Genomic DNA, 21,338 nt, shown 5'->3' on the forward strand with positions numbered 1-21,338 from the left:
TATTAACGATACTGACACGTAGAACAGACGCAGTATATGAGATGTGGCCTAGGTCACCAATAATAAGTTGTAATAAGTTGGTTAGGTTCTTTTGTAAACTCTCCTGTGGAGACACAAATTAGCTGTTCCTGATTAGAGATATCCCTTTAGTTTCTTTGTAACATTGTAACATTGAAAGACATGCCTTTAGAGAGATAATTAAAAAGTGATATGGTAGACACATATATCTTCAAAGGAACCATAGCTCCATGGCTTGTGTACCACATATCTTATCAGTCTAGTCCTGAGTCCAGGTTCACACACAGATTCCACTGGAACTTGCCCATTTGAAAGGTTGATTGCTACAAACCCAGAGACCTGAGATCCTCTCCTCCTAATGTTGGCTGTCCAGCTCTGGGTAATGTTCCAGGGGTGTGTGAAAAGTGTTGGAGATGTGCTGGAAGAGTTGTCTCCAGGCTCTGACAACGGGTCCGAGCCACTGTGCTGTGGGGAGAAAGGGCAAGTAGGGGCTCTTTGGATCTGTCTGTATGGTGGAACGTGGAAAGCGTGACAGGAAAATAACTAGTCGATGAACCTGGAGAAGTTGTAGGGCAGACCAGCTGCAGTTCCTGTGGTCTGGGTAGATGGGATGCAAGTCCACCTGGATGTATTCCAGGGTGTATTGGTGAAGGAAAGGCTGGGATGTTCCAAGATAGACCCTGACCCTGGAGGGGAACAGGAGGAGAGGGATGTCCCGAGGTAAAAGTAGATGTACAGACACCTGGTGTTTTAGGAGAGGCCATCATGGATTCAATGAGAAAGGCAAGACTCCGCATGACTCGTCCTAGCTCAGCCATCTCCCGTCCCAGGGAGTTCACCTGCAACATATATAACCACAGTCAGTGACATTCTTTTAATAGCGACCAACTGGAACTGCACAAATTATTGTTTTATAACTGGTTTCCCAAACATTCTCCCCATCTGGTTGGGACGAACTGACACAGTAGTCCTGCCACATACTCATGCCATTGTTTAAGCCAACGTTGCTGGGTTGGGCTGGTTAGGATGCTCAAACAAACAGGTCAATGTTTTAAGCAGAATTACTGATTCAGTCACCAATCACTTTCCTTGCATGCAAAAAAACTATAACAACTAAACAAAAATGAATGTGACTGAAGATGTCCACAGAAGAAACCCAACTCATTTTGGTGGGAATTTTTCCTTTAAGCTTGGATAAGGGAATGTAAACATTTTGAACTTTTTAATTTAGAACATTAAGAATTTAAACTTTTCGTATTTTGAACATTTAGAACTAAAACATTTTAAGTGTAAACAAACAAATTACACACCAGCTTTAATAAAGATCTATAATTTTAACATTACAAAACCAGAAACAAGCTGAAATCATTGCTGTTTTGGAACTGGCAAATTACACTGTGAATGCCAGTCTGATATAAGAAGAAAGATGTCAGCCACTAAGAGATATTTTTCTGTTTGTCATTAGTTATCATAAGTATGTTTAATGGATTTATTAGATCATTCATGAGAATCCCTGTAATTAAAAGATGATGTATAATCTTGATTTCATTTTGGCCTTTACGATATTAAAAGATGAAAATAATCCAATATCAAAAAAAATTGTTTAGGGATTCTGTGAAAGTGATGTCACGCTAGGATTAATAATATTCTGTTGTATTGCAATACTTGGTGTTTACTGCCAACACACAATAATCAGACAATATTTATTGATTTATTAACTTTTTCAGTTTGATAGAATTTTATGGCACAGTTTATGAAAGATATACATGATATATAACGTTTACAAACTGTATATTGGAATATATGTGTCTTATTAACATAATTTGTGTCATGCTGGACAACATCCTTTACTCCAAACATTTAGATTATTTTCTTACATTATATGAAAGACTTCTGAGGCAATTTAAAAAAGGGTACAACATCAAAAATAGTAAGAAAACACATTAACTTAGTTTTCCACAGCAAACAGAACAGTATATAATGCAATGGACTGTCCCACTGCACCCACCCATCTGTCTCTGTCTGTTAGAGCCAGTGCTGCTTTCAGATAAAACTTAAAATATATTTTTACTCATTTCCTATAGGGTATTATTGTTGGTTGTTAACTTATTGATTTTTAGTTATTTCTGGATTCTCTCTAAATGATGATCATTATATCCAATAGCCAAATTTAATTGAGATCCAAAATTACTCAATTAATTTGTTTGCTATGGAACCATGTATTTATTTTTTATTTCTGCCCTCTGTACATCTACATTGTGTTCACAGTTAACACAGAGTGTTAATATTTGTGATGGCCCAGAAAATAGCACAGATGATCCAAGCTCAGATGGACACAGATTTGGCAGCCACCCTTAGAATTATGCCAGCAAGTGATAATACCAAATAATGAGTGTAATTGCCATTAGAGGCAACAAGGTACAAGAAAACAGCTTCAGACGGGAAGGGACAACAGGAAGAGAGCCCTCATCCTCCTGGTGAACCGAACCCAGTACGGATTACATCAAAATCCAGCTGAGAGGCCGGCTGTCAAGAATATGTACAGGTAGATACAACAGCTTGAGTGTGTGAGTGAGAGACAGAGATAAGCGAGAGAGAAAAATGGGCATCAGGGCACCCCTCTAACAACTTTACCTGTCAAAAACCTCATGTCAATGACATGTGCTGACAATCAAGACAATAGGTTGTCACATTGATTTATATCCAAGCCAAAACACAGCAGAACAAAAGTTCTTTCTGTGTCTGGTATTGACTCAATTATTGTGGAAGAACTACAGCATTAATTAAAAATGTTACCGTGCAACGTGAAGTTGTTGAGTGGCTTCATAAAACAGTACGTGACAGATCTCTAGTTATCTTCTTAAGGAGGATGTGAGGGCCAGGTAAATGTCCAAAGCAAGACTTTATTTTTTACACACTTTTCAGTGTCACAACAAATGGTTTGCTTTTCAGCACAACAAATAAACACACGGCTCAACTCTGCTGCATGTGTCTTTCTCTCTCTCCTCAAACGGTTTGGATTGCCTTTTTATCCTTCTCCAGCTCTCACTGCAACACAAAACAGCTGTTAGACGTGATTTCACACAAGTGTCAATCCTTACCGTTCTTCCTCCTCTCCCAGCCTCACTCTCCACAGACATCGATCAGCAATGCCCACATCACCACATACCCCATCGGTCACTTACTCCCACCTCCCATTTCTGGAGAGGAAAGCATCAACAGCCATTTGCCATCTGGACCACCTTGAACTTAATAGGGTGGAGAGCTAGATACCAATGTTGTTGGAGCGAGGCGTGGTCCGAAAAGAGGGTGAAAGAACACCCCAACAGATAGTACCGAAGGGTGAGGACCACCCACTTGATGGCCAAAAACTCCTTTTCCATTGTGTTGTACTTAGTCTCCCTCAGCGAGAATTTACAACTAATGTACGGCACAGTTTTGCTTTCACTCCAATGTCTGATAACTAAAATAATTAATATATTTATTATTCCTATAACTTGTGTTTGTCTCCATGACTTCACAATGGGGAAAAAGATTTTATGTCTTTAATTTGGCATCAGGATCACACGATCTGCATCTTCAGGCATCTGCCTCAGAACAATCAGGTAAGACAAATTTTGAATAAGTCTGCCTGATAATAGTCAGTGATGAGACATGTTGTCTGAGAACTGCTGTAAAGAACTGTTATCAATTAATATCAGTTGGTATTGAAGAGAATTAGTAGATGTCAGACATAGCTAAATTTAAGATACATTTAAGTTCATCTGGCTAATTTAAGTTTATCTGATCAATGAAACTTTAAAATATTTTAATTAAACTGGGAAATTGACCTCTGGAGAAAAGGAGGCCATTAAGCTGTTAGACAAGGTGAGAGGTCAGGTTCATGTCCGGGAGACCAGAAAGGGTCAATCTGGTTGGCAAACTAGGATTTTCTTGATCATAACAAATCAGTTGGTTTTAATATACAGAGTTGCACTGATTTGAGAAATAAGAAAAGAGTAAAACCCCTCCTTTTTTGTGCAATTAGTCAACCGTGGGGGTGGGTGAGATATTGTTGCAGAGATAGCTGGAAGCTGAGAGAAGAGGGCCCCTTCTCTGGCTTTATAAGCTTATGGCCAATCCCCACAGCCCATGATGTAAATCAGATGTTCTTTCTAACTGTACATTTTATAATTTGAACAGTAGAGGAGTTGAGCCAATTTTCCCCCCTTCTCTGACTGAGACATCTGGTTTTCATTTAGAGTAGGGAAATGCACAGCCTCACACACACAACCCAGTTGCAAAATGGCTGAGTCTACACAAAACAATGGTTATTGTTCAGGACGGAAGCCAAAAACAGAAAGGAATAAGGAAGTGCCATGATGAAATATGCCAGAAATACTGTATCAAGCACACAGAGAGGGGGTTATGGGCCTTGGCTGACATTAAAAGTTATTATGGTAAGACACAGCATCTAAGGATGAACACCAGGAGAGATGGATTGTCTGTGATTTTAGTCAAACAAATTGGACAGCATCTGCAGAACTATGAGACTGACAAATTACAATGTGAGATCAAGGCAGAGAAGGCAATAATTTGAGCTCTAGCTGAACATTTCCAAAATAAAAGAAGAAAAAGAGAGACTGTTGAAGGAAAATTAAGTTTTGTAATTTGCTTTCAGAACTGGAATCGAAAAAAATTTTGGACTAAAGATTCTCTTCACAACAGTGACAATGATTAAGCAAAATATGGTGAATCGCCAGATGAATAAGCCCTTCATAAATGGAATGCCTATGAAGGATGGGCTCTTAGTGCTAAAACAGTGCCTAACATATGATGATATACAGTTTACTGACACACTTGTGGATGGATTTGGCCCAAGATACCAACATGCCTTATCACTGGGGATCAGTCAAGGAAAAAAATGTGTCCAAATCATGCAACGGCAATGATATCAAATAAAAGAAAAGGAAACAAGCCAAACAGAAAGGGAGTGGCGGTAGTTCAATTCAATGTGGACACAGATAGAAATTTGAAGGTCTGTGGCAACTGTGGGAAGTGTGGCTATTACAGAAGGAATTGTTGGGCGAAAGGAGGAGGAGCCGAGTGTAATGGCCCACCAGTCAAACAGTTTCCTGTCAAGAACGATGACCAACACCCTCAAGAGAAGATATGGACTGAGGCACAAGTTCATCAGCTCATTGAGATCATACGTCCACAAAAGGAATCAGTGGCCCCAGTATGAGAAAGACAAGAGACAATCACCTTTTTGTTCTGCATTAATAGGGGGCCATCATTCTTAAACATTCATCGTTTTATCCTCTGCCATTTTACTGCACACTTCTGGTTTTTCCTCTTTTCTACTGTTTCAACTGTGTATTTTACAGCATGCACCTGTTTTCTCTCTTTTTTCTTTTCTTTTTTCCCCCGCTTGTCTACATCTCGCATCTCAAATGTGTGGATTTGTTTCCACTGTGTTTTACACGGATTATTACATCAATCTCAAACCATTGCTGATCAGGAACCACATTGATCTCAAACCTAATCACAACCATAACAACAACAACATACAATTGCGATAAGTCATGGCATCCTCTAATGTTATTTCTTCCTGAATTGCATGCCACAAGTTTACTATAGGTTCTTCCGTCAGCAGTGAGGGATTCACATGTGAAATGTAAGGAATTAGTCAGGCTGACGGAGAAGGTTAATGAGTTAGAGACACGCATCTGAACGCAAGTGGAGGTGAAAAGGTAGGTAAAGAGACACAGACTCCATCCATCCAGGAAAGGTGCCGCTCTCCTCTCTAGTAATTTGGCTCATAGTCTTAAATGTGATAGTATTTCACTAACTGGGGCCAAGGTCAGGAAGCAGACAAACTGCCTAATCCAAACATCTGCTAGCTAACTTGAGACATCACACAGGTCACATAAACTACACCACATAAAGAATGTATCACCTAGATATCATATAGAGACTGTGTCTGTTCCCCATACTACCAAACACAAAACTAGCACTAAATCGTTTAGAAAAAAATCTGATTAAGTTGAAAATACAAATAAAATTAAAGATAAACATCATATAAAGGTAGGGCTACTAAACATTAGATCTCTTTCAAACAAAACACTAATTGTCAATGAAATTATTAAAGATCATAGTTTGGATGTTTTCTGTTTGAATGAAACCTGGCTTAAACTGGATTAATATATTAGTTTAAATAAATATACTCCCCCAGGTTATTGTTATAAATATGGGACTTATATGAAGGGTCGAGGAGGAGGTGTTGCTACAATTTACAGTGAAGTCTTTGGTGTTACTCAGAGGACAGAATAAAAATTTAAGTCTTATGAACTAATAATGCTTAATGTGACACCATCAGATATATATAAAAAAATCACTGTTGTCTTTTGCCATGTGCTGCCTTTGACACGATAGATCATGACATTCTCTTGAATAGGATGGAGAATTATATTGGCATTTGTGGACTAGCATTAGCATGGTTTAGGTTCTATTTATCAGACTGCTGCCACTTTTTATTTGTAAACGAGGAATTGTAAAATCAAACAAAAGTTAAGGATAGAGTGCCACAGGCATCATCAGTTCTAGGGCTTCTCCTTTTCTCATTATATATGCTTCCCCTGGGAGATATTATCAGGATCATGGAATACATTTCCAAAGTTATGCTGATGATACTCAACTTAATATTTCTTCTAAACCAGACAAATTTCACAATTCTCCATATTAACAGAGTGTATCAATTAAATCAAAATTGGATGGCCAGAAATTTCTTTCTACTCAATTCCGACAAAATAGAGATACTAATTATTGGTTGTAAGCTCTCCTTAAAGTAATGCATAGTCACATAATGTGACATTTTCTTGTATTGATCCAATAAGCAGCCTTCAAATTTGTACTTAGAAGTGTTAAAAAGCAGTGAACTTCAGTTTGATTTTGTTACTGTTGATGTTCAAATCTTGCTCACGTAACTGTCAGCTGTAATAAATTATGTCTCCATTAAAATACGATACGTAATAAAAGTATTAGGTTCCAGTACCACCAGGTCAAATACCTCCTCGGCATCATGATCTTCAGCCAGCTCCACCTTCATCAGGTTTCATGTAGCTGTAGAGCGAACACGAACAGATTCCCGAGCTCGCTGATTTCCATGCTCCTGCCATCTGCTCTAAAAGCTCAAGGAACACCTCCGGGTCATCCTGAGCTCCCATCTTCTTCAGTGTGATGCACGGCACGGCCATAGTTGGGTCTGGGGTCACGGCTGAAGATTGTGTACCAAGCTCCGTAGCACCTGCCAGATCTCTGCTTGAGCTTGGAATTGTGCCACACACAGCTCAAGCAGAGCCTGATTTTGGGCTTGGTGGATGCCTGCAAGGGTCTTGATTACTTCGGCCAGCGGCAAAGACTCCATGATGGTGTTTTCTTCCTCCTAATACTGGGTTTTGGCACCACTATGACAGATTTCTTGTTCTCTTCTTAAGGAGGAAGCGGGGGCAGATAAAATGTCCAATGTAAGACTTTATTTTTATACACTTTTCAGTGTCACAACAAATGGTTTGCTTTTCAGCACAACAAATAAACACACAGCTCAAATCTGCTGGGTGCGTCTCTCTCTCTCTCTCTCCTCTGGTGGTTTGGATTGTCCTTTTAGCCCTCTCCAGCTCTCACTGCAACACAAAACAGCTGTTAGAGGTGACTTCCCACAGGTGTCAATCCTTACCGTTCTTCCTCTCCCAGTTTCACACTCCACAGACGTCCACACAGTAAAAACAGCAACATTATTAAAAACACCAATGTTAAAAAAATATATGTTTACTATAGTTATTATATAGTTTTTGATTAATAAAAATAATCGAAATTAATCCAAGTAGTATAATTGTAGGTTATTACAATGGTAGCTAGTCACTGAAAATGCAGGTTGCAATATGACACAATGTGATTATTAAACATTAAATTGCTGATATTTAATTAAATAAATATGTACTCTGTATGTGCCTCACACTACAAAGTGAATTAGTACTCTGCTTGCTGTCATCTGCTGTAAACAGATGTGCTCATGATGGTGTTTTGTGTGTATCAGCCAAGGATCTCTAAAAGGTATGAGCAGCTGGCGTCAGCACAACATTGGCTCCACACATTCACAAGCTCTCACATTTGAAGTGTGCAGCACATGCAAACTATATATTTATCTAATTAAATCACAGCCTTTGCGGTTTAAAAATCACACTATGACATAACGTGATTTTAGTTTGTGCACTGAATGTTTATCGTGACATCCTTACACTGCAAAGAATTTCCAGGATTTTACTAGATTTAACAATAATTTCTTACAATAAAATACTGTTTTCAGTGTTTTACTGTAAAAATCAAAGCTGGCTAGGTAATTTTCTGTCACAACACATCAAATTACTGTAAAAAAATTAATATGAATATCGCACTGCATTATGGGAAAATTTTATTTGTTTTCATTCTCCCAGTTGGTGCAGTTGTGTTTAAGAACACAAGTTATTGAACTGTGATGTATGGAGACAAAGATTTGACAAAATACTTTTTGTCGGGCCATGATGTATAGTCTACACTATATGATGCATTTGAAAGAAAATAAATAATATTATTTTAAATGAAAAATTAGGAAGGGATGTTTGCAAAGCTAGGCTATAATGTGGTTGGTTTAATTGCTCATTAAAGTTTTAGCACGAGTTGTCAACCAGGCATGCAAGATAGCCATACTCAGCATACAAAACTAAATGGTGGTGAAAATTAACATACACTGCATATATATATATAATATATCAAAAATACAGATTTTTTTTGATCATCGTGATTTTACAATGCAGCACTGCTACATGACAGTAATTTCGTGGTTCTGTTCAATGTTTAGTCACAGTATACAGTTGTCTTTTAATTTTTATAAATTGTAGAAATACTTCTGCAAAATATACTGTGAAAGTCATGCAACTAGTAGCCAGGCATTTACTGTAAACTCGCAAAAAAAATTTTTACAGTGTATATTATACTACTATATTTGTTTCCCCACAATCCTGAATATGCATTTACATCCTTGAATTCAAGTCATGTCCCTGAAAAACAATTGTACATTTTCTCAAATAAGCTTTTGCTTATTTGAGAAACCCTATTGTATTATAATGAATTATACAGAATCTATGTAAAGTATGTTAGAAACCAAACTGAATATGAGGGAGTCAAGGGCATTTTGGAAATCTGGAATGTTCCCTTTCATCATCATGGGGCCAGCCCCGCTGTCCTCTAGTGTTTGAATAACATCCCCTTTCCAACTCATGCAGCTGCTTGACATATGGCTTGCGAATACCTGGCGCCAGGAGCTCACCTGAACTGCGCTGGTTTCGATCTGTCAGCGCTCACATTTAGCACAGCAATATCACACTCAGAGGCATTACTTTCCATCCCTGGAGTAGATCTACTCTTAAATTACACATGCAAAAAATTACAAATACTTAGGATAAATAAAAAAATATCATAATAAAATAACTTTACCTCTTGGTTGAGATGGTGTAACTGTCTTGTGGTCTCCTCTGATTTCTCTGCTAATTCTACTAAGACAAAACAAAGTTCTGTAAAACTGCTTTACAGCTGATAGCAAGTACAGTGAAAACTTTCTTACACCTTAAGACCATAGTTCACCCAAAAATGGAAATTCTGTAATTATTTACTCATTTATCATATATTTCAAAATTCCTATGATTTTCTCGCCTTATGGAGCACAATTGTAGACATTTTTCAGAATTTTTAAGCTGCTCTTTTCATAACAACGAAAATGGATGGTAACAAAAACCAAAGTCTTTCCAGCCAGTCCACTGGCGGCCATCTTTGGAATGCTCCCGGAAAATACATTTACAGACATGAAAGTGCAGCTCCAATCTACTTGAATGGAGAAAGACTGAAATCTGCAAAATGGTTGGTCAAGATTATGATCTAATAACATAATTTCAAATCAGCAGCAAAACACTCGACTCATAAATTTTGCTTCTTTACCTCATATTATGCTATAAAACAAACATTTTTATGTTGCAGCCTAATGCTAAAATGCTTTAAATTATTGAAAAAAAAATTACACTCCATACCCCATAGCTCCATACACTCCATACCCCATAGCAAAAACCAGATTTTTGATAACTTTGAAAATGTATTAAAAAATAAAAAACTGAAATATCACATTGACATAAGTATTCAGACCCTTTGCTATGACACTTGAAATTTTGCTCAGGTGTATTCCATTTCTTTGAGATGTTTCTACACTTTGATTTGAGTCCACCTGTGGTAAATTCAGTTGATTGGACATGATTTGGAAAGGCACACACCTGTCTATATAAGGTCTCACAACTGAAAAAGCATATCAGAGCAAAAAGCAAGCTATGAGGTCAAAGAAACTTCCTGCAGAGCTCAGAGACAGGATTGTGTCGAGGCACAGATCTGGGGAAGGCTACAAAATTGTTTTGGATGCATTGAAGGTTCACAAGAGCACACTGGCCTCCATCAACTTCTTAAATAGAAGTATGGAAACACCAGGACACTGCCTAAAGATGTGCCTGCCTGGCCAAACTGAATATTCGGAGGAAAAGGGCCTTGGTAAGAGAGGTGACCAAGAACCCGATGATCACTCTGGTTGAGCTCCAGAGATCATGTGTGGAGATGGGAGAAACTTGCAGAAAGACAACCATCACAGCAACACCCCACCGATCTGAGGTTTATGGCAGAGTAGCCAGACGGAAGCATCTCCTCAGTGCAAGACACAAAAAAAAGCACCTAAAGGACTCTAAGACTGTGAGAAACAAGATTCTCTGGTCTGATGTAATGAAGATTGAACTGTTTGGCCTCAATTCCAAGCTTCATGTCTGGAGGAAACCAGGCACCGCTCATCACCTGCGCAATACCATCACAACGGAGAAGCATAGAGGTGGTGGTGGGGGGGGGGGTTTCAGTGGCAATGCTAGGGGACTAGCTTGTCACATCACATTCCATCACAAGACATGCAAAAATGTATGAATTTGCACCAAAAGAGAATGAGAATTTACAGGAAAAGAGCAGCTTGAACACTGTGCAAACTATCTTCTTTTGAGTTCCACTGAAGAATGTAAGTCCAGTTTTATTTTTGGATGAACTATCCCTTTAAGATAATAAACAACTTAAAGACCATCAGAAACTAATTTTGGAAATGGTTCTATCCTTCATTTTCAGTCTGTCTGGAAGTACATCTCATCCTGCACACACACTTACACACCTGCTGTGGTATTTGTTGCACCATTGACAGTGTGCTGGTGACCAGAGGAAAATATGAAAGTGTGTGAGTTCTCTGCACCATCACTGTCCTCTGTACCATCCACAACCCTAAAAAAAAACACACACAAACATGAGAAATGTACTCAACTGTTCTCTCCCGTTTCTAAATGCATCAGTGAGCCAATGTCTATTGAAATTACTGTGTATTTGTAGGAAGATCTATATACATGTCCAGCACACCTTGGACTGAGATTTGAGAGGTCAGGTTTTGTGACAGTAGTATGCTGAATGTGGAGCTTTTTGTTTGTTTGATGATCGTTTATCTGCATCTGTGTTTTCTGTTTGGTTCCACCACTGAGATATTGCATCTGATAATCTTCTTCATCATCTCCCTCTTCTTCCTGCTCAGCTATTGGTGGATAGCACTGGATCACATCTCCATTTCCCCGCCCCTCCATCTGTGATTAGAGATGGCATTCAGAGGTTTACAATATATCTTGCCATATACATTTATTTATTTGGTATTTTCCAATAAACTGCAGTGAGTCTAAGTGAGGCCGCACAAATACTGGATGACTAACCTTGGATATCTTAAAAAAAAATACAAAAATTTCATTATTAACAATGAACAGGCAGATGTAAGAAAGTGCAGTTAATTTGACAGTACTTGTTCACTGCTAATAAGAGGATTTTTAAAAGCGGTGATTTTGTTAAGGTCCTCTAGTTGGCATTCAGATAATTTGATGTAGGTCACAAGTTTGACACCGACATTTTGCAACGTACTTTCCACCTTCTCTTTAATTTCCATATGGCATTGAATGAATAATAAATGATCACCTGAGTGCTCTTTCACACATACACACACACACTACCAGTAAAAATTTGGACATGCTTCAATTAATTTGTTTATCATGATCAGAAGAATCAGTTTCTTCTAAAGGCTTATGATCATGCCGCTTTACTTTTTTTACATTTACATTTATGCATTTGGCAGACGCTTTTATCCAAAGCGACTTACAGAGCCCTTATTCCAGGGACAATCCCCCCGGAGCAACCTGGAGTTAAGTGCCTTGCTCAAGGACACAATGGTGGTGACTGTGGGGATCGAACCAGCGACCTTCTGATTACCAGATTACCAGTTATGTGCTTTAGACCACTACACCACCACCACTCCTTTTTAAATGGATGAGTAAAGGTGAAGGAAAAGCAGCCAACAAAATCCCAGCATTCACAGGAGGTCCTTCAAAACTTTTTAAAAACATCCTAATAATGACTGGTAAGTGTACATGTGTGCAAATCCTAATGAAACCATCTACACACAAACTCTTAAGGACCAATTACACAAAAGATCTAAAACAGCAGAAACCACAATAACAAAGAGAATGTCATTTGGTAAAACGTATGTAATGATCTTGGTCTTACCACTTGAACTTTGACCTTGCTAGTAATACACACTGTGAAACTTGACCTTAAGGCATTTAAAACCACAACAAGCCAGGCAGCTTCGATAATGCAATGATCTTTGACCCCTTAGTCATACGGCTAGAGTTCTAATGTCACAAAACAAAACCCTAAAGGCTTGATTGTTTTCACTCAATTATTTTGGTTGTAATGGGATTTTGCAGTGCTTTACACCTCATGGTTCTGACACTCATTGCCAATTACACAGTGAAACTATGTAACAACATTGGATAGAAATAACAATCTCCATTTATAGAATGCTTTAAATGTCAGTCCACTTAAAGGTGCTGGAAAAGTCAAGAGGTAAAACAAAGCAAAGAGACGGAATAAGTGAAAGGGTATTCCCCCATCACTCTAATTCTCTTTTTTTAATCTCACACTCTCTCCCTTGTTCTATATATATATGATAAATTACACTTTTCATAGACTAATTTGGTCATTTTCCCTGTTGAATAATTTAGGCTCCCTCACACTGTAATTGAAAGAGCAGCAGTTTCCCAAAGCAGTCAGTCATCCGACACTTCAATAACCGCCCTCTCCTCCTCCTCCAACCCCTCCCTCTTTCCAAAACACGCTGCTCCCTTCCCTCTAGCTCCGCTACCTCCCTGATTACTGCTTCAGGCATGGAAGGACAGAGAATGGAGAAGATGATCATCATCACCACCATCATCATCATCAATTTCTCATTCTTTCTCCCTGCTGTTTCGGAGTTGTAGTGTTCTTTGCTTCCCTCATTAAGCAAATGAGGCGGGTGGAAGATCATTGTTAGAGAAATGAGCCTCAAGCTATTATAGTCAACATAGCACTGTTAGTGGATAAGTGCAGAATGATTGACAGGTTAGGAGGAGACGCACCTGTGTGTCCATGGATTTACTGGACATTCTGGATAAAACCTGGAAAGTGAGAAGTATAAAAACTTGTGAGCATGTAAACAAACAGATGCACACTCAAGCACACACAAACCTACCACCCATTTCTGTGGCGGCAGAACAATTCAATGTAGTTAATTTCAAGTCAATTCAGTAATAGAGTAGCAGAAGAACAAGCCTTCTCATATATTTCTCAGTACAGTCTTAAAGGTGATGCGTGTAATACACTACACAATTTTAATATATTAATATATAATATTTTAGTAACACATATCACATTAAAATCATGTTGACATAAATAATGTTTATGTCTTGTGGCTATACTTTTAAAACAGTGTGTATTTAAACATTTAAGGACTGGACCCATTCACGTCTATTGTAAGTGCCTTACTGTAACTGCAATTTTTTTTTTTTTTTTTTTTATGAGAGATGAGTATATCTATCTTCTTATAGTCCTTCTGTACTTAAAAAAAACTTTCTGGGTTCAAAACAAGTTAAGCTCAATCGACAGCATTTGTGGCGTATTATTTATTGATTACCACAAAAATGTAATTTTGACTTGCACCTTCCAAAATCTGGGTTCCAGTGAGGCACTTACAATGGAAGTGAAAGGGGCCAGCTGTAAACATTAAAATACTCACTGTTTTAAAAGTATAGCCACAAGACATAAACAAAATGCATTTTAACATGATTTTAGTGTGACAAAATCGCCTACTAACCCTTTCTGTGTAAAGTTATTGCCAATTTTACAGCTTCGTTGGCATAACGATGTAATGTCAACAAACTCTAAAACCCTAAAATGACTGTAAAAATTATTATTTAAACAACTTTAAAATAACAGCTCAAATAATTCATGAGTTTTAACAGAAAAATTAATGTAAGTGGATTTATACATTTATAAGCTTCATATTCTGCCTTTAAACCCTCAAACATTGGCCCCATTCCCTTCCATTGTAAGTGCCTCGCTATAGCCTACATTTTAGATTTTTTTTTCGAAATCAAAAATATGCCATAAATGCTGTCAACTGAGCTTAACTTGTATTTAACCCTGAATATTCCTTTAAGCTATGTCTTCTTTGGATATTTCTTGGATAAGTCCAAGAAACAATGTAAAACATGGGACCATGAAATCATATAAAAAACAACAGTTATAACAGAAAAAACAGTGTCATAACAGCGACACACTAATGATTGTGTGAGGTCTCACGTGGCTCTCTTGTTCCTCTTTCAGGTTGTAGGTCAGATCGCGAGTGATGTCCTGAACGAAACGGTGAGAGTACTCAGGATATAGGTCGAGAACTTCATACAGACCCCTCAGATTAATGCACTGTAGGTCACAGTACGTCAGCGCCTTCACGTCAGCATTAGTCTTGATTACACGGTCGTCTACCGACAAGTTTGCACCAATCAGGTCGCCTTTGCCTGTTTGTGCAAACAAATAAAAGAAAGCATGCACACAATGCATAAACACAAGTGAGTTTTGACAACTTGTAACTATAAAGTCATTGGCAGTCAGTTATCACTATGAAACTACCACTTTGAACCTTTTTTATTTAACATCAAGATTTTAGGTTAAAATGTTTATGAATGTATATCGCATAATGCACGTAATCCATAGAATTCTAATTTTAGTGCTTTAACTGTTACAGTTTCCACCTTTTTTAATCAGCTTTTAATCCTGTGATGTGACAACTATTCCATGTAGTCCCACAATTGATATGAATGAGATCGTAAAAACTGCATGTATAATAATTATACAGTTTTAGATGGAATATAGCTTGTTACACTACAGGACACTTTTTGAAATTTCATGTCAACTACCCTAGGAGGGACAAAATATTTAAAAGCACAAACACACATTTATACACACAAACTAGCACAACTGAAGGTTCTATGAGAAATCAATGTTACAGAGACCTTACTTTGTCAGCAAGATTGAGAGAGAGAGTAGGTGAGGGTAGATGAGAAAGTCAGTGTGTTTTTCCCCTGTAAGAATTCTTAAAGTGATAATAGCACAAAAAACATACTGTACACATATACGCATGTGCACACACAGGCAGGACCTAACAGGATGATGGGGATTATATTTGTTCAATCGTTTGGTTCTCTGTCCCATGAGCCTGCTGTATGTGTGAAGTCTCACAGAGAGTGACCAATCAGAGAGAGCAGCTTGTGTCGGCTACTGTGCTTTTGAAACACATGTATTTCATGTATTTGAGTCATCACTCAATGAGAGGCAATGCGTTTTCTTTTTACTGCATGATAGTTCAGATTTTTTCAAAGCTATGTAACTAGTATCAGAAAATCTATAGTTTGAGACAATACATTTTTTTTGCTGTTTGCTAGCCTTATTTATGCTGTATCATTGTTGTTGTTTTTTGATGCCACTGTTAGTAAACTGTTGTGTGGTGATGTTATGAGATCATCTTTAAACTTAATGAAGTTTGTTGATTGTCACCGTTATTGAGGTTTACATGTTAAGGGTTGAGGTCTATTTTGTGTCTATGTCAAACAATTGTACACACTGCTTTGCCTTGCAGGGCATACCTCTCTTCAGAGGTAAAGACTGCAGTTAACTTAATGTAAAAGTAATTGAAATGGTGATAAACCTAAATTCTTGTATTGCGAATTGATAGTTGGCTGTACAAGAAATTTGTAGTTCTCTCAACAAGAGTTTTTGCATTTAGTAAACAAAAAAATTCACATTGACTAAACAAAGCAGTTACTGAGGACAATTATTAAACAGTTGTTATGAGAAATAAAAATCTTACTGCATCATTTTGCCTTGATTTTTTAAGTTTGGTCCACAATAATTTTTTTTACAGTTTAGTTTGATTCATCTATGCAAATAACTTTTTAGAATATAATTTATGTACATGGTTTCATTAATTATGTACATACACATTATTTAATTAGCACATGTAGATATATATACAGTACAATGAATTACATTGACCTGTAGGGCAGGTCATTTTGCACAATATGATATATCTTCTCAGTAACCTACTGCACACTTATGTATTTACTGATTTATTTAGTTTCTATTTTATTTTAGTTTCTACTATTTTTAAGTTCCAATAGAACAATATGTTAAAAGGTAAAATCTACACACAGTGATAAATGCGACTTAAGACCAACATGACCAAGACAAGACATGGGCAAAAATAACATGAAAAATGTAAAAAAGTATAAAAAAAAAAATATACAATAATAATTTTTAGCAAAAAAACAAACAAACAGTTAGTGTGGTTGTGCTTAATTTGAGTTCTTGGGTAATTTGAGTTTGTTTCAACTTGCCGAGGATGGCTAGCACCATGCTGTCCTTCAGCACCTCCATAGATCCAGAGCAGACAAAGAAAAGGGCCTGCAGAGCATCTCCCTGCCGCAGGAGATACTCGCCCGGTGCACAGAACGACATCTTAATGTGCAGGGAGAGAGAGCGGAGACACCCACGACTCAAAGAGGAGAAGACTGACAGCTCAAGGATTTCTTTATTCAGATGCATTGCAATGTCCGAACGCAACTCATCTGGAAAGTCCTTCAAGAGCTGGAAAGAATGGATAGGAAAGAAAAGGAAAATTAAAAAAGCAACAAAAAAAAACAGGGACGTGAAAACAGAAAAAAGGGCAAAAGTTAATGAAAAATAGTAAATGAGTAAATGAAAAATAGAAAATGAAAAAGAAAAGGAAAGGAATGGAAAAGAAAAGAATAAGGATGAGAAAAGGGAGAAGAAAAATAAAAAATACAAGATAAAAGGAAAAAAATTAAAAGGAAAATAAAAAGGTGTACATTTTAAAAATGGGCAAGAAAAAAAAAGAAAAAGGAAAAAAAGAGATGATAAAGTTGAGGTTAACATTTATTTACATAGAATATTTTCGTTGTCTCTGCATAAATCTTTACTGTGTACCCATCCATTTTCTTTGAGTATTTATCTAACAGCATATTAGATTAATTAATCTTAATTAAACTCATTAAGCAAGTCACTTTATCAGTTTTTATCCTTAAAACAAAAACTGCAAGCATTCCAGTTGTGCCTCATTTTTCCCCTCTGCCATCCTTCATATGCTCTGTTCACCCATCCTTACATGCAACCATCTTTCAGCCTGAATGAATGGCATCTGTCACTCTCCCCTTCACTCACGGCACACACATCTCTTCCATTTCACACATCTCTTCCATTTCTCTCACTCTCTATCTCTTGCTCTCCAGCCATCAGCCTCAACATCTATTATTCATATATCTGTGATTTAGCAAGGTATTTAGATTCCATCTAATTTTTTTCTACTCTCTCTCTCTTGAGTCTTGATGCTGGAATAAAGTCCCAGGCTCAAAGAGAGAGCATAGGAAGTTGTCCCCTCCCAAAGTGACTATCTAAACTGCACTTGCCTTAGCAGTTCCCTTCATCGTGACCGTTGTCTGTTATTAAGAAGTTATTACATATGTATATAAATGTTATACACCAGCAGAAAATTTATATTGACTTTAATTAATGTAAATTAAAGTGTTAATAACGGCCTGAAGAGGTTGTAAGTTTATAACAGTGGTTCTCTATCTGTGGGTTACACAGTCACAGGTCTTTAAAGGACATTTCGTTTACTCTTGTACAATAAATGAGTCATAATGTACAGTCAGTTGAGAACCACTGATTTCATGTAACAAAATCAATCTGCTTGTTCTGTATTTACCAATATGTAGCATTATATGCAACAGTAGAGTGCAATAATAAAGCACATGGCATGCTTGTAAAGCTGGCTCAGCTCACATGGTCCAGCTGCAAGGAATTCCGCATCATCTCATGAATCAGTCCTGCTGTGTAATACTCTCTGATGCGTAGGGGTTACAGTACCTCATTGGAGTCGATACCATTGTTGACGGACCAGGTGGTCTGGAAGTACTCCAGCATACGCTGTTTGAGGCTCTGTGGCAGGTGGTGCACACGGATGAAATCCTTCAGGTCTTTAGTGCGCGTGTGGTATGAGGACCAGCGCGAGTACATGCGTTGGATGATGGCCGTCACGTTGCCGAAGACTAGAGCATGCATCAGTGCTGCCAAAGACATAAGACACACACACACGCAGGCACACACACAAACACACATTAATGTACTAACACATACAGTATGTGCACATACACATAGATTTTGTGTTTAGAGCAACTAATGATTAAAATACACTTTTAAGTGACTTAAAAGACCTAAGAAGTTATGGTGTTTTCTATTTAAAGTTAATAGTGTGTAATTTCTGCGCCACTAGCATCACCAAAAAGAATTGCAGAAGTAGTGACTGGTTTCAATCAGGTTTATCAAGCACTTCTCCTGTGTACCATTGCTCAAATAAACAGGTAGTCCCACCCTAAAATCACGCCTTAAGATGAGCAAATATTCTAATAGTCTAAAAAAGTTACGGTGTAATCAAAATAGTCAGCTTTTAGTTTTATCATTTATTAATGCTTGCAAAGAAGGTTGTGACAGTTCTCTGACTTTCTTGTGGAGGAGAGCTGGGTAAATTTTCCAACGTAAGACTTTATTTTTTCACTTTTTAGTGTAACAAACGTTTGCTTTTCAGCATAACATAAATGATGGCAAACACGATCACTGCTGCATGTATCTCTCTCTCTCTCTCTCTCTCTCTCTCTCTCTCTCTTTCTCTATCTCTCTCTCCTCTGGTAGTCTGGATTGCCCTTTTATCCCTCTCCAGCTCTCACTGCAACACAAAACAGCTGTAAGTTATAATTTCCCCACAGGTGTCAATCCTTACCACTCTTCCTCTCCCGGCCTCACTCACGTTGATCGGCTATGCCCACATCACCACATACCCCCATCGCGCGACTCATGCCGGGTTACCATCTGGCCTGTCTCTTACCCACCACCCCATTTTTGGAGAGGAAATCCGCAACAGCCATCTGGGCCCCTAGCTATTGGGACCACCTCAAACTTGAAAGGCTGGAGAGCTAGATACCAATGGGTGATCTGCACATTGGTATCCTTCATGTAATGAAGCAACTGGAGCGGGGCATGGTCCGAACACAGGGTGAAAGCACACCCCAAAAGATAATATCTGAGGGGAGGACTGCCCACTTGATGGCCAAACACTTCTCAATTGTTCTGTACTTAGTCTCCATCAGCGAGAGCTTGCAACTAATGTACAGCACGGGGCGCTCCTCCACCATCTGGGACAGTACCACTCCCAACCCTCAGTCTGACATGTCCGTCTGCAAGATAAAAGGGAGAGTGAGGTCAGGAGAATGCAGTAACGGCCTGCCACAAAGTGCAGCCTTCACCCGCCTGAACGCCTACTTACACGGCTCCATCCACTGGACCGGATCTGGTGCCCCTTTTTAGTCAGATCAGTCAGCGGGCTGGTGACGGTCAAATAGTTAGGCACAAACCTGCTATAACTGCCTCACCTCCTTTTCGATCTTAGGTCTTGGGCAGGCTGAATTTGCTGCAGTCTTATCAATTTGGTGCCACACCTGCCCATGACCCAAGTGGAAGCCCAGACACCACCTGCCCATTACGCACTTCTTTGGGTTTTTTGTGAGTCACGCCCATCTCAGCAACCTCAGGACAGCCCTCAGATGCTGCAGGTGCCGCTGCCAATCATTACTGAAAATGATGATGTCATCCAGATAGGTGTAAGTCTTAAGCAGTGTGTGGTCTGAGGATTCTGTCCATGAGCAGCTGAAATGTAGCCAGGGCTCAAAGCAAACCGAACGGAAGCATCACGAATTGGTGTAATCCGAATGGTGTAGAAAATGCAGTCTTTTCACAGGACATGGGAGTTAAGGGGATCTGCCAATATCCCTTCGTCAAATCCAGTGTCAAGTAAAAGTGAGCCGCACCTAACTGATCGAGCAGTTCATTAATCCGAGGCATCAGGAACGCATCACCACTTCGTTTTTGTGCTCGGGTAATCGGTAGAGAGATTATGTACCACTAACCCTGGGGTCATTTCGATATGATGCTCTATGAGATTCATATGACTAGAAAGAGGCGAGATGTGGTCTCCACAAGTAACCGGGGTGACTCGATAGGTGGCTTTGAAGTTCACCTCCGGTCCGAGCTCTTCCCTCTCCGGAACCACCTTCACCGAAGTCATGGGGACGGCCTCTCTCCACGATTTTAGGAGTTTGAGGTGGTAAATCTGATGTGCTCCGCCTCTATCCATTCGTTTCACCTCATAATCGATTTGCCCAACACGCTGGTGAGTAATTTAGAGCTCAATGTGGGGAGCAAAAGGACTTTATGTCCTTGTGTAAATTACCATAGTCGAGTACCATGATTATCAGGGTTGGGAGGGTTACTTTTGAAATGTATTCCACTACAGATTACAGAATATATGCTGTAAAATGTAATTTGTAATGTATTCTAAATACATTGGATTACTTCTTCAGCACTGGTAGATTGTTTCACTTGGTTTGACTATAAAAACTCCAGTACTGCCAGTACAGTAAGACAAAATACACGTTAGAAATACATTTTCTGAAAAACCTAAATATCTTATGCAGTGTTGTATCTAAAAATAAATATAAAGCAAATGTATCTTGTTTTAAAAGGATTTTTAGATATTTTTCAGGAAAACAATACAAAAAGTAATGTCAAGAATACAATTTTTACCCTAATATCAAATATCTTACTAGAAAAAAAGAAATTATGATCTAACATGAATTTTCGCGATAAAAAAATATGATCGTGCCTGGTAACGTGCATGTAAAATGGCTAGAAATAGCATTTTAGCT

The 21,338-nt window shown here is 38.4% G+C and overlaps 1 protein-coding gene across 1 annotated transcript in view; it reads right to left on the minus strand.

Moving 5' to 3' along the window:
* Positions 1–561: 561 nt before the first annotated feature.
* Positions 562–21,338, minus strand: part of LOC127619477 (potassium voltage-gated channel subfamily H member 8-like) — a 76,682-nt gene continuing 55,905 nt past the window's right edge. The window contains exons 9-17 of the mRNA XM_052092323.1: positions 18,448–18,647; positions 16,899–17,148; positions 14,809–15,023; positions 13,587–13,625; positions 11,512–11,729; positions 11,273–11,379; positions 9,529–9,584; positions 755–857; positions 562–704 (exon numbers count right to left, since the gene is read on the minus strand). Of these exons, the coding sequence (XP_051948283.1) occupies positions 562–704; positions 755–857; positions 9,529–9,584; positions 11,273–11,379; positions 11,512–11,729; positions 13,587–13,625; positions 14,809–15,023; positions 16,899–17,148; positions 18,448–18,647 (1,331 nt within the window). The remainder of the gene's footprint in view (positions 705–754; positions 858–9,528; positions 9,585–11,272; positions 11,380–11,511; positions 11,730–13,586; positions 13,626–14,808; positions 15,024–16,898; positions 17,149–18,447; positions 18,648–21,338) is intronic.

This window comes from Xyrauchen texanus, chromosome 26 (assembly GCF_025860055.1).
Source record: "Xyrauchen texanus isolate HMW12.3.18 chromosome 26, RBS_HiC_50CHRs, whole genome shotgun sequence".
Lineage (NCBI taxonomy): Eukaryota > Metazoa > Chordata > Actinopteri > Cypriniformes > Catostomidae > Xyrauchen > Xyrauchen texanus.